Here is a 12917-nt window from a genome sequence, read left to right as displayed (position 1 = left end):
ATTGGAAAGCCTGCAGAAATGAGTAGAACTATGAAATATTATATAAGATTCAGAGAATATAGGGAGGGTTACCTCTGTCAAATGCCACTGGCTGAGCAAATACTATTGGACGATTAAGTGTGATAAGCACAGCTTCTTTGTCAGAGCATCCACTGATCTCCTCCTGCAGAGCATTGCGCAGGCCAATCCGAGTACGGAAATATGCGACCTGATGAAAATCGGAGCCTGCCTCCTCATAGACCTAAGACAAAGAAATCAGTAAACCGGGTTCAATGATCAAACTAATTAATCATATCTGGAGAAACAGTGTGAGGGAAGAAAAGAAAGAGAACCTGGTGTTTAACAATTTGTCCAAGTGCAAGATTCAAATCCACTTGGCATTTTCCAAACAGCTTCAGGTAGCTGCTTCCTGTGGGCGTTGACTTGCACTGAATCCGATTGGACAGCTCCAGCTCGATCAAACCAGTCTCGAAGCGCACAGCTCTCATGGAAGGAGTTGTGGCTGTCATTTGGATTCCCTAGGTTGGTCAAACATTAGGCACGGTTACTCAAACCTTATCTGCTTGATAATGCACTCTGAGTGCATACAAATACTTTTATGTAGTTCATCATGATCGTGTTGACACTTTTTTGGTCCTAAATAAATGGTTTAAAGTGAACAAACTCATTGATCTACAAGGTTTAGTATATGTAAGGTACCTTAAACATTAAATTGAGGGAATAGAGCAGGATCTTAGGTTTGTCTCCATCAGTTGACAAATCGTGTTCATTCCACAAAGGAATGGGCTGTTCAACACCTGCGCGCGCGCGCGCGCACACACACACACACACACACACACACACACACACACACACACACACACACACACCACACACACACACACACACACCACACACACACACACACACACACACACACACACACACACACACACACACACACACACACACACACACACACACACACACAGAGAAAAATAAACACAATACAAGTTTAGCGGCCACATTTGACATTTCATTCAACAATCAATGATTCGTTATGGTTTTTCTGATTATACTTGATTAACTCCTCGGTACCTGAAACTTTCTGGATGACCTCGTTGACTTCCTTCATGAAAACCCTCTGAAGGAAAACCAGGTGATTCAGCAGGTCTGTGGTTAAGCTATGCTCAAATGAACCGATCTGACAGATGAGAAACATTGATCACTGACTGCTACAATATATTATGTGATTGATGAACCATACGTGATGCACATATTCTAAGTAAATCAGAACCGTAAGAATGGTGCAAAATATGAGGTGGTATCAAAATATTTCAAGACCAGTTTCGTAACACGCCAACAGATGGCAGCACAAGGCTGCACGCACAGTCGCAGGGAGCACCGACATTCACAAGTCAGTGTGCCAAAAGACATCGTCCTGTGTCACCGAGCTTTCTTCACACGTGAGTTTCTCGCCGGAAACAGCATGGTCTCACTTCGACACATACCCTATTCGCCGGTTTAGGCTCCTGCGGACTTTGCCCTCTTCCCGAAAATGAAGATCCGGCTCAAAGGTTGCCGTTTTGACACAATAACGGAAATTCAGTGCGAAGACTTCCGGGACACATTTCTGAAGTGGCAGGCACACTGGGAGCACTGTATTGCTGTGCAAGGGGACTATTTTGAAGGTGATAGTACTTTATTTATCTACGTTTACACACTATCTTGTAAACAGAGCTAGTCTCGAATCTTTTCAATACCACCTCGTATCTCCACATAACTTAATAACTACCCGTACGCATTTTAAAATGCAAGACTCAGATATATACTCATTATAGACATCCTTCCAAACCTGGTCATTTTCAGAGCGAAATTACTCACCTCTGCCACACAGCGCAGGTAGTTGCCCTGAAGGTAACTGCCATATTGGGTGGGCATGTCATCAGTGGCCCAAGCTGTATCACTGTGACCTTCATGCTCCTGTATAATGTACTCTCCAGACATAGTGACTGGTGGCAGAGTAAGGCTGGCTGATGGAGGCGCAGAAGTCACATCCACTGGAGACAATTTGGACTGGAAACACAGCTTATGGTTGGGAAGCTCAAACGTGAACCTCGTCTGCGCTCCTGCAAACCAAAGCAGAACCGCATTCATATTTTGTCTCTATATAATTTGCAACAAACCTAAATAAGTGTTAAAAACAGTAATACATTTAGAACATTCATATGTCTACGCTACACGGCATTGTGCATTGCTCATACCAGTCATCCCATGGCTTTTCATTCTGCCCATCTTGTACTCTGCCTTTAGCGAGGGCAGAAGGGCAGCACCAATAATGATGCCATCGATCATAGCGCTGAACTTCAGCACAATTGGCTTCTTCTCCAGTCCTTCAGGCAGCTGGGGATACTCGGTGGCCTCCACTGGGGTTTGGTTAATACTTGAAGCTTTATCAGATGGCTGTGGAGTGGGTGTGTCCTCTCTATTTGGGGGTAACCTGTAATCAATATAATACATTTAGTATTAGACATATAATGAAATATAGAGCAAAGATGCAGAGAATTAATAATAATGTACATAATTAAAGTTGATGAATTAGACTAGACAGTAGGGGTGTAATGGTACACGCGTCCGTGTCAAACTTTTTTGCTACAGGGCTTTTGGATCGGTTATAGTAATAGTAAACTTTCTTTCGGCTTCTCCCGTTAGGGGTCGCCACAGCGGACCTTGTTTGGACCGCATGTTTGATTTGGCACATGTTTTTACGCTGGATGCCCTTCCTAACGCAACCCTCCCCATTTATCTGGGCTTGGGACCGGCACTAAGGCTTGTGCAACCTTAATGGCTGGGGTTTGCAATTCAAATGCAGTGCCATTGGGTGAAGGATGGAAGGAATGAAGACATTTGTTAAAGTCTGCTAAAAATAATTACATTTATTTAATTTTATTTCATTTATTTAATTTGCCCCAATTGAATCAATCTAATAAAAATATATTGCATTAATTAGATTGATTATTTTTATGATTTTAGATTTATAATTTTATGTTTTGCATTTCTTCTAAACGTAAAAAAAAAAAACGAGGTACGTAACGAAACGTGAATTTTGTTTACCGTTACACCCCTACTAGACAGTCTGCGGTGAAACACAGAGGGAAAGTAAATGTTTTCGTAGTGCTTTTAACTCACGGGTTAGAAGGTTGTCGGATGAGGTCTGAGATCTGCTTGGAGAGCTGGTGCGAGCTGCGGACCATCATGCTATGTAGTGTGGCAGGGTGTTGTGGGATATTGATCATGATGGCGCCCACTTTAAACACAGCAGCATTATTGGTTTTTAGCCCACGCTGAGCGCTGTAGAGAGCCTGAGACTTAGCAATGTTGCATTTCACCACAGTCCTGAAACAACAAAAGCATCAATAATTAGTGATTGGCAAGGTAAACTTTTTTAGCCAGTGCTTGTATAACTTAACAGACAGATCTATTTCTTTTTTTTTCTTTCCACAAACGTATGAGTTATTACAACCGGCCATGATGAAGCAAATGAGAAAAGACACAGGGAGAACACGCAGGTTTTATTCACAGTCCCCTGAGGTGTGATGGAAAATCATTGGTTAGTACAGAATGATGAAAACAAGTGTGAAGGTTAAAACATTCCATGCAATTTCTCCTTCAGCTAAAGTGTAATAGATTAACCAAGCAATTGGAACGCTATTAAAATATTATCCATTGCTGGAAAACATAATCCAAATTACATGCAAAATAAGTCCTGCACCCAAATGCCCCAGTTTTGAAAATCTGGAGTGGAAGAGACACAGTCATACCATATATTTAGTAAATGCATTTGCTGACATGAAGTGATGCCAATCCCAAAACAATATAACCATTACATTGCAAGACAGGATTTATAAAAACAAAGTCACAGCCTGTGTATTTCTAGACACATATACAGTACATTAGTAAAATCCCTCTTGTTCTAAATTGAAAAAGTCAACATTTCACATTTCTCTTTCGTTCCTGTCCTTTACAGTTAAATGCTAATCCATGTTCTATTTGAAGCCAGCTTATGCGGGGTATACATTTTTCCCCATTCTAGTTCAGAACCCTGGCATGACAAGAATAAATTTAAGCAATGAAGTCATGTCTGTATGAATGGCTATGGGAGGAACAGACAAGAGATACAGAGGAACTTAGGAAACGTACAGAAACTCTTGCTTGGCTGTGCTGGTAGGGGAGGTTGGGAAATCCTCCAGTCTGCCAGTGAGAGAGGCAGAAAAACAGAAGACAACAAGAAGACAACAGAAAACAGAACAAAGAGAGAGAGAGAGAGAGAGAGAGAGAGAGAGAGAGAGAGAGAGAGAGAGAGAGAGAAAGAAAGAAAACAAGTGAGTGTCCTCACAAGTAATTCAACAATAACTAGACAAGATAAACAAATCAGTCATAAATAAAAGAAAAAAAAACAAAAAAAAAAAACAGGGTTTCTGCAGGTTTCACCAAGTCAATTTTTAAACTTTTTTAAAACCATTAAAAATGAAATTTAAGACCTATATAACATCAAAAATAAAAAAATGAAAACCCAAATACTTTGTAAGCAACTGCCCAAGCCCCAAATTAATTTATTTTCAAGCCAAGTATCACCAAAATTCTGAAAATAACTGAAGATAAGCTAAATAAAGATTATACTATGAAAATGTGGCATTACAGCATATAAAATCATAAATAATAGAAAATGAATTTAAACTATTTTTTTTTATATAAACTAAGAACATAATTGGCAGAAAAGTAAAGTGTAATAAGTATGAAGTTGCTGATCAATCATGGATTGGAGGTAGGGTCATACAGAATTAGATCAGGTTTAAAGATTCATTAGGAAAGGATTTATACTGTACACATTAGCAGGTAAAACAAATGCTAGCAGTTCAAAAGTCAAAGATTTGGGGTTTGAGGAGAAAATAGTGGTGGAAATCTGTAACTTATACTGACTGGATGTCTGGTGAAACGCCCTCCAAAAGCACAATGTTCACCCCACCAATATGGGCTGATGCACATGTTTCTGTCATCTTCTGATGAAGAATATCTAAAGAGAGGAAAAGATATTTTAAAGTTTTGTGGAGTAAATATTGCGCACAGCCACTTATTCAATGGTAGGAATGTTTTTGTAGACTTTACCTTTCATTTTCTCCTTCAGTGTGAAGCTGCCATGTATTTTTTTTAGCTCTGCCTCCATGGTCAATCCTCCAATGTCTGCCTCCAGGTGTGTGCGATTCACCATGCCTACGCCAAACACTATCAGTGTCACATGCTGAGGCTCGGAGCTCACCAAGCTCCGCCTACGACCCGTTCGGTTTGGCGGAGACTCAGTCTCTGACTCAAACACAGACCGGCATGGAGGCTCTGCTGGGCTCCTTCCACCATCTGATAAGAAGGAAAAGCAAGAGGGAAATTTTTTTTTAGAATTTTATTTAAATAAATAAATAAAAAACCCTCAGTTATTTTAATAATTTAAAATTGGACTACCAATCTCGCAATTGAATCTTCGCAGAGCTGTTATGAAACAAGGATCATGCCATTCTGCTTACATGGGGGTGCCCAATGTCTGATTCCATATAAAACTACTGTTTTTCTCCCAATAAGTTAATTTGCAGCTAATTATGATAATGCTGTCAATAAAATACATTTTTGATTGTTTTTACGTGCACCGATGTTGATGTACTTTAGCAGTGAGACGCAGCATGTGAAATGCAAATCCTGTCTGCATCCTGTTGTACATCGTGGGTTAAAAACGATATGAGGAATCATTTTACGAATATTTTTCCACATTGCCTTTTATTTGACAATTTAGGGGAAAAAAGTAAAAAAGGCCATCTTCTGCAAACTTATTTAAAGATTGCACAGGAAAGACAGATCCAATCGGTTATCCAGATAGAAGTCAGTGGATGGTGCCAAGTGTAAACACATTGTGTCCTGCTTGATCGGATCATGGTGATCGCATGTTAATGCCAAGTGTAAACGCAGCCTGTCAATGTTGTTTTCTATGTGCTGTGTGTGAAAGAAAATATGATGTCTTATCCAGTTGCTCACTACCTCTAGTCCCCCAGCCCCATACACACACACACACACACACACACACACACACACACACACACACACACACACACACACACACTATTGGCAAGGCTTGAATATTCTGATTTGACTATGTAAATCCTTAGTCTGGGACACCCCTAATGTACATTTATAATATTAAAAATACGTAATTTGAACCCAAACCTACAACGAGTGGCCAAAAAGGAGGCAGATGCAAGAGTGCGTTCTGTTACCTGACAATGCGTTGTCCTGGTTCTTCTCCAAAATCCCTGTAGGGTCGGAGATGAGCGAGTAGAAGTTGAGCAGTTTGTACATATTCTGCCAGCATTCGGCTGATGGCTCGCTTTGCTCCGACACTGTAATGGAGTCCGAGTCATCCATCTGAATGGTCACGTGATCTGCGGCATCGCGTGACCCCTTGCGTGAGACCCGTGACGTTCGTCTCTCCGACCTGGCCAGGGAGCTTCTGCCACGGGGCTCTCGGTTTCTGGTCAGCGTGTCTGTGGCCGACCCCGTGACATTCCTTTTGCTCTTCTGCGTGCCAATTCGAGTGGCACCGTTCAGACTGCCCCGGGAGCTGCGGCTGAAGTCTGAGGAGCGGAAATGCCCATGAGGGCGCGCCTTGAACGCGGGCGTGGGTGACGCCGAGCCAGCGGTGTAGCGGCTCAGCTTGATGTCAGTCTGCGTGGCTTTGATATTGTTAATCATGGTGCTGAACTGGTGGATGAGGCGCACCAGGGCCATGTCTACGTGTTGACGGATGGCCTGACACGCCAGTGTAAAATGACAGTGGACACTGGCTTGTGGTCGTCGACTCAGCTCATGAAAGGAAAGTGCACTGGCCGACGAGGCCCACGTCGATGACATGCACTTCTCCAGAACCACCGCATTCAAGCTGAATGTCTCAATCATTAGGGCTGGCTTGAATTCCAGGGGAGGGAGGTTCACAGTGCCCTGCCTGTTACAAACACACACACACACACACACACACACACACACACACACACACACACAATATGTATTTTAACCAGTGCTGGGCAATATAGCTAAAATTTATTGCCATGATGTTTTTCAAAGGCATATATCAGGAATGACTTTTTATGTAAATGTGACCTATAAATTACTAAACACAGTTCTCACACTCCTGCAGTTCTCGGGCACTTGATTTAAATTTGGGATCGACAAAATCCATTTTATTAAAAAGGGATTAAAAAAAAAAACAAACAAACAAAAAAAAAAAGTATGCGTATAAAATAACCTTTTCATTGCGTCATTTAGATTTATGAATCCGATAAAAATAAACATTTAAATGTCAATGCAAAACAATCCAAACTAGATTTCACCCATAGTAATAAATGTTTTCTGTATGAATAATAATGTGAAAGTCATATCTAAGTTTCCAGTTTTCACCACTAATCTGAACCATTACTTGGCATAACTAACAACTAGGGGTGTGCGATATTAACAAAAAAAATTATATCTTAATTTTTTATTTTATTTGACCAATAACGATAATGGGACGATATTTTGCTGAGTGTTAATGTGCTGGTACCTTAAGAACTACCGTGGACAGCTGGCTCCTACGATTTTTAATATTTGATGTGGTGCTCAGTTCACAAAAGTGACAGGGATTAATCTTTTCTAACAATTTTAAATTGATTTTATACCTTTTATGGGCAATTTGGGCAATACAAAATATGAGCAAACAATAGAAATCAGTATCAGTAAAGTTTATCTTTTGCAACGGAGAGGAAAGATACTGGAAATATGAAATTTAAATCACCAATAAGTCACTGTTAATAAGTGAGTCATTTGAGATTGATTCATTCATGAGAGATTGAATGAATCAATCGTTTAAATGATTCGGTTCAAGACTCATTTAGTAGCAATTGCTCAGAGAGGCAAAACAGTGCTGTGGCTTTGTTTTGGAATTATTTATGTTGGCATAATAGAGCAAAAACATGTGATGTGATGTCTAAAACACAAGTCTCTTAATATTCATTTCTTCTTTATTGAACTGCTGTGAAAATCTGTATCACATTTGTAATTATGCTGGTTTTTCATGTGATATTGATTAACTATATGAAATTAAATAAATGTATAAATTTTCTGCCTTCACAGCTTGAATTTTGTGATTATTCGAAATGCATTTTAATAGAGTGAATCATGCAGTAAAAAGAAAAACGCACTCTAAATGCACAATCTAAACTAATGTATGTGTGTATTTTGTTTGGGTTTTGCGATATACTCGATAATGTCATATCACACATCACAACAATTACAATATTATCATAGACTACCAACAACCCTGATAAACGCGTGTAATCCTAATGATAGCAGCATTGCGACATACCTCCGAACCCGTTTGTTTTTCCTGCATTTGCTGGTGTCTGAGTCCACAATGTCCGCCCTCAGGCACTCCAGGGTACCGCTAAAGGACAGGTGCTCCCCGAAATACATTTTGTAGCTAAGTGGAGGGGCATCCTGAGACTGAATCCCAGTGTGACTGAGAAGAGGTTTAAACACCACCTACACACATACAAATACACAAACCTTAATTTCCTCAAAACCCAGACAGGCAAGAGATAAAAAAAAAAGTGATTAAATTGTTGGGTACTCCTGCAACGAAGCGCCCGAAAAGCAGTACCTGTGCATCGGCTAGCTGCACAGCTGCAGGGCAGAGGTTGGTCTCATCTTGTTCAAGCAGGTCATCCTGGCTGGTGCTGTGCTGGGAGTGTGTGTGCTGGGAATGTGTGTCCATAGTATTCTGATCACTTGACAGAACGGTGTTAAAGTCGGATGCTGAAGGAATGGTTGGAAGCACACCTACAGTATCAAAATGTATGATTAATCACAATGTGTGCTATTCACCCATAGATACACACAATAACCTGTCAATGCTTTTAAATAAAGTTTCCATTCAACACTCTTTCACACACACACGCATGCAAACATACACACCCCCAGTCTGGAGGCTGTTGTGCTGAGAGCGGTTTAATAGGGACTCCTGAACGTTGCCTCCTGAGCGGTTCCCCACAGCATTGGACATCCAGTTGTAAAAGCTGACAGACGACGGCTCAGTCAGGAGAGGATGCTCTGTCATCATTTCTGTAGCAAGGCTATTTCCTAAGAGACACACATTAAATAATTGTTATTTTAGGTGGTGACATTTTAAAGGTCAACTTGCTGATTGCTGGAATTATAGGTTATCAGGGAAAATCCATACAGATAGTTTTTCCAGGTTGCGTTATGCAGTACGAGAGCAGCCTCTAGAGGCGAATTACTGATGTCATGTGCTGTTCATTTGAAGTATATTTTTTAATTCATTTTGGATGTAACTGTTATAATTTATTTGGAACGTTACCTTTTGTTTCAGTTTAAATGCGCCTTTTATTTTCGTTAATATTAATATAATTAGTACATTCGGATTTATTTAATTCAGTGCATTTTTATGATTCAGTACTTTTTTTTTTTTAATGAAATTTTTTAATTTTAGTACTGTTTTACATGGATTGTTTTTTTTTGTTGTTGTCGTTTCTTTGAATGAAAATAAATTATTGGTAAAAAAATTATTGGTTAATTAATCGGTCATCGGCAAGTATGATCTAACCTTTTTATATATGTATTTATATCCCAACCCGGCCAGGTAAAGCGAGTGAAGTTAAAGACATATCACTATAAAGATGGCTCACGAATTATGATGGTTCGACTTACGAATTTTTGATCCTATGACACTGATAGCAATACAAAAAAATTTTAACTATATTTTTTGGTGTAAATTGTAAAAAAAATTTAAATTGCAGTTTTGCTAAACTATGTACTATAATTTGTAAAAAATTTTAACTCCCAATTCTTGCACTACCTGTACACCATTTACTTGATAAATGGGGGGGGTTTGAAATCTGTGAAATCTGTGTTATTTTCTGTGAGTAAAAATAAAGAATAAATGAACAAATCTAAAACAAGAAACCTTATACTAAAGCTAATATAACAATGTTGCCATTACATCTTATATTACACCTTGAATTGTGTTAGAATGAGACTAATGAGAACATCCGAGTCTTCTCGAGCAGCAGCGCAACCTGCTCAAGAAAAGGTATCGTACACCCCTGTGTATAATTATGCTACTATTCAGACGAACATCTTCGGAGAAGTACCTGTGCGTGTCAGAGAGCAGCTCTTGGCTGCCAGTTGCTCACTATTGCGAGAAGGTGTTGCTTCCAGAAGGTTGTGCAGACTGGGAAAGCTTCCTGTCAGGTAGCTTAGCAACGACTCCTTCCGTGGGCTGTGATTGGACTGCAGCCCCGTTCTACTCACATGAGCTGGCGAATCAGCTGCCGTGTCGCCGCTTGTGTAGCTCAGAGACTGGTAAGGATGAGAACCCTGAAAACAACAGTGGAGACATTCATGAGTCACATCAGCAATATACAAACATCTAATTGGGAAAACTGAGTGGCACGTACCTTGATCTTGAGACCTGACTCACTGTGTGTGTGAGATTTAGACAGCTTTCTCATGATCTCAACACCACTCACAGGAGCAGAGTTGCCAGTGGGAGCGGGTCGATTACCTACACCCTCCAAAAGCATTGTGTGCTCGCTGACGGTGCCTGAAACCCCCCCAAAACATAATTAAGTAGGATTTGGATCCGCCTCATATACTCATCTCCAGTGCTTGCTGTGTTAATACTTGATAATAATCCTAAAACTGATCCTTGAGTACCATCTGTCCTGCACATTTGAGTGTTCTTCTGCACATAATAAATCTGATCTAATGAATCAGTTCATTAACAGCTGTGTAAGTATGGGGAACATAGTGTGAGACAGAGAGCACTCAAAAACCCTGGTTAATATACACTGATCAGGCATAACATGATGACATTATAACATTATGACAGGTGCAGTGAACAACACTGATTATCTCTTCATCATTGCACATGTTAGTGGGTTGAATATATCAGGCAGCAAGTGAACATTTTGTGTTAGGAGCAGAAAAAAATGGGCAAGCGTAGGGGTTGGAACGAGTTTGACGAGGGCCATATTGTAATGACTAGACCACTTGGTCAGAGCTTCTCCAAAACTGCAGCTCTTGTGGGGTGTTTCCCAGTCAATGCGTGACGGCACGGTTCATGCCTGGTCGGTGTATTAAATACGAGATTTAATTTGCATGTTAGAATGCATGTTACCTGCATCATACTCAAACTCCACACCATCAGCACTGGTGTCACTCTGAAGGGCTGCTCCACTGTCTACACCGTGAGCTATATCAGGATGGGTAGCTTCAGGCTCTTTGGGTTTAGGTAGCTGATTAGGTCGTAGAAGACCTACTGCTTTAAATGCCTGGGTTACAACGATGAACTTCATCCACTGACGAGCGAGTGCAACCAAACCTTTTTTCAGTGTGACCAGGGCAGGCAGACCGTCATTCTAAATGCATCGAAAAAAAGTAATAAATATATTAAGTAGTAAATATATCTATATACAGACACAAACACACACACACGCGCTCCATATGCATACTGTCTTACCATGGTGGCCTCCTCTATAACACTGTAGTTCGCCAGCTGAAGGTAGCGGTGTAAAATATTACACAGTAAACAAGACGGATTTTCGTGAAGGTAGCGGGCTCTCTTCGTTACACGGTTATACTTGCTCCGGAATGGGATGTGAATGCTCTTCTTCTGTTGTAAAAAAAAAAACAAAAAAAAACACATATGATGTTCATCTGCGAGACACCTTTGATGTGCTTTTCATTTATTTAAGCTCAAGTATTTCTTAACCTCTAGAGCTTCAGTCATGATGCAGCCCATGACGGCACACACACGCAATGTAGACTCCATGTCCAGCTTCTGCAGAGTGGACTTCAGCTGGTCAATAGGCACGAGCCAGGCACCAATGGCAGGAGTCGCTGTGCTTAACAAATTCAGCTGCCTACAATAACAACAATAAATTCATGAATATTCATGAAATAATTATTAAAAATGAAAGTTTTTTTGGGGGTTTGTTCGTTTTAGTTTTCAAATGCATCTGTATTTATTTACATAACTACATCAGTCATTTTTCTCAATGATGGTTTGCCTTTGATTTATTGCATCAGAATTCGTCTTGAAATAAATCTTTCCATAGATATTGACTTATAATTGGTGGGTTTATTTCTAGTTTTCTAGTTATAGTTCATTATAACAGCGGTCCCAACCTTATTTTTTCACAGACCAGGGTTGAGGGGCACCAAAATAATGTGTATATAATATATATATATATACACTGATCAGGCATAACATTGACATTATGATCGGTAAAGTGAATATCACTGATTATCTCTTTATCAAAGCACCTGTTAGTGGGTTGAATATATCAGGCAGCAAGTGAACATTTTGTCCTCAAAGTTGACGTGTTATAAGCAGGAAAAATGGGCAAGCGTAAGTATTAGAGCGAGTTTGACGAGGGCCAAATTGTGATGGCTAGATGACTGGGTCAGAGCTTCTCCAATACTGCAGCTCCTGTGGGGTGTTTCCCGGTCTACAGTGGTCAGTATCCATCAAAAGTGCTCCAAGGAATGAACAGTGGTGAACCGGCGACAGGGTCATGGGTGGCCAAGGCTCACTGATGCATTGGGGGGGTGTTTACGTTTTTATTTTGAAGATTTTATTCTTGCTGTGTGGCCTGGTTCTAAGTGATTCATAACCCAGTACAGTGTTTGGGGACACCTTAATAATAAGATATATGTACTATACCTTCCACACTATTTCTAGGGAAAGTTTCTTCTCAGGCAAGACGACCTGATGATTATTTATTTGATATTCCAATATCCGCAGGTAAAAAAGCACTTACCACCTGACCCCCCATACAAGATTG

The 12917-nt window shown here is 40.3% G+C and overlaps 1 protein-coding gene across 25 annotated transcripts in view; it reads right to left on the bottom strand.

Annotated features, from left to right (window-relative positions):
* kiaa1109 (KIAA1109) overlaps window positions 1-12917 on the bottom strand; it is a 58438-nt gene that overhangs the window by 21834 nt on the left and 23687 nt on the right. For 20 of the 25 annotated variants that reach the window (XM_083540176.1, XM_083540187.1, XM_083540193.1 and 17 more), the window contains exons 38-56: window positions 11843-11993; window positions 11591-11743; window positions 11249-11489; window positions 10527-10672; window positions 10221-10446; window positions 9025-9189; window positions 8711-8889; window positions 8417-8592; window positions 6297-7021; window positions 5146-5391; window positions 4960-5053; window positions 4180-4230; window positions 3169-3375; window positions 2244-2479; window positions 1864-2108; window positions 1078-1183; window positions 700-797; window positions 333-518; window positions 73-241 (exon numbers count right to left, since the gene is read on the bottom strand). In XM_083540176.1, the coding sequence (XP_083396302.1) occupies window positions 73-241; window positions 333-518; window positions 700-797; window positions 1078-1183; window positions 1864-2108; window positions 2244-2479; window positions 3169-3375; window positions 4180-4230; window positions 4960-5053; window positions 5146-5391; window positions 6297-7021; window positions 8417-8592; window positions 8711-8889; window positions 9025-9189; window positions 10221-10446; window positions 10527-10672; window positions 11249-11489; window positions 11591-11743; window positions 11843-11993 (3800 nt within the window). The remainder of the gene's footprint in view (window positions 1-72; window positions 242-332; window positions 519-699; window positions 798-1077; window positions 1184-1863; window positions 2109-2243; window positions 2480-3168; window positions 3376-4179; window positions 4231-4959; window positions 5054-5145; window positions 5392-6296; window positions 7022-8416; window positions 8593-8710; window positions 8890-9024; window positions 9190-10220; window positions 10447-10526; window positions 10673-11248; window positions 11490-11590; window positions 11744-11842; window positions 11994-12917) is intronic. The other 5 variants (XM_083540194.1, XM_083540197.1, XM_083540200.1 and 2 more) reach the window with 1 other exon arrangement.

Source organism: Silurus aristotelis (genome assembly GCF_946808225.1).
Source record: "Silurus aristotelis genome assembly, chromosome: 4".
Taxonomy (NCBI): domain Eukaryota; kingdom Metazoa; phylum Chordata; class Actinopteri; order Siluriformes; family Siluridae; genus Silurus; species Silurus aristotelis.
Note: the sequence above shows the minus strand (reverse complement) of the source record. Positions and strands in the feature narration are given on the sequence as shown.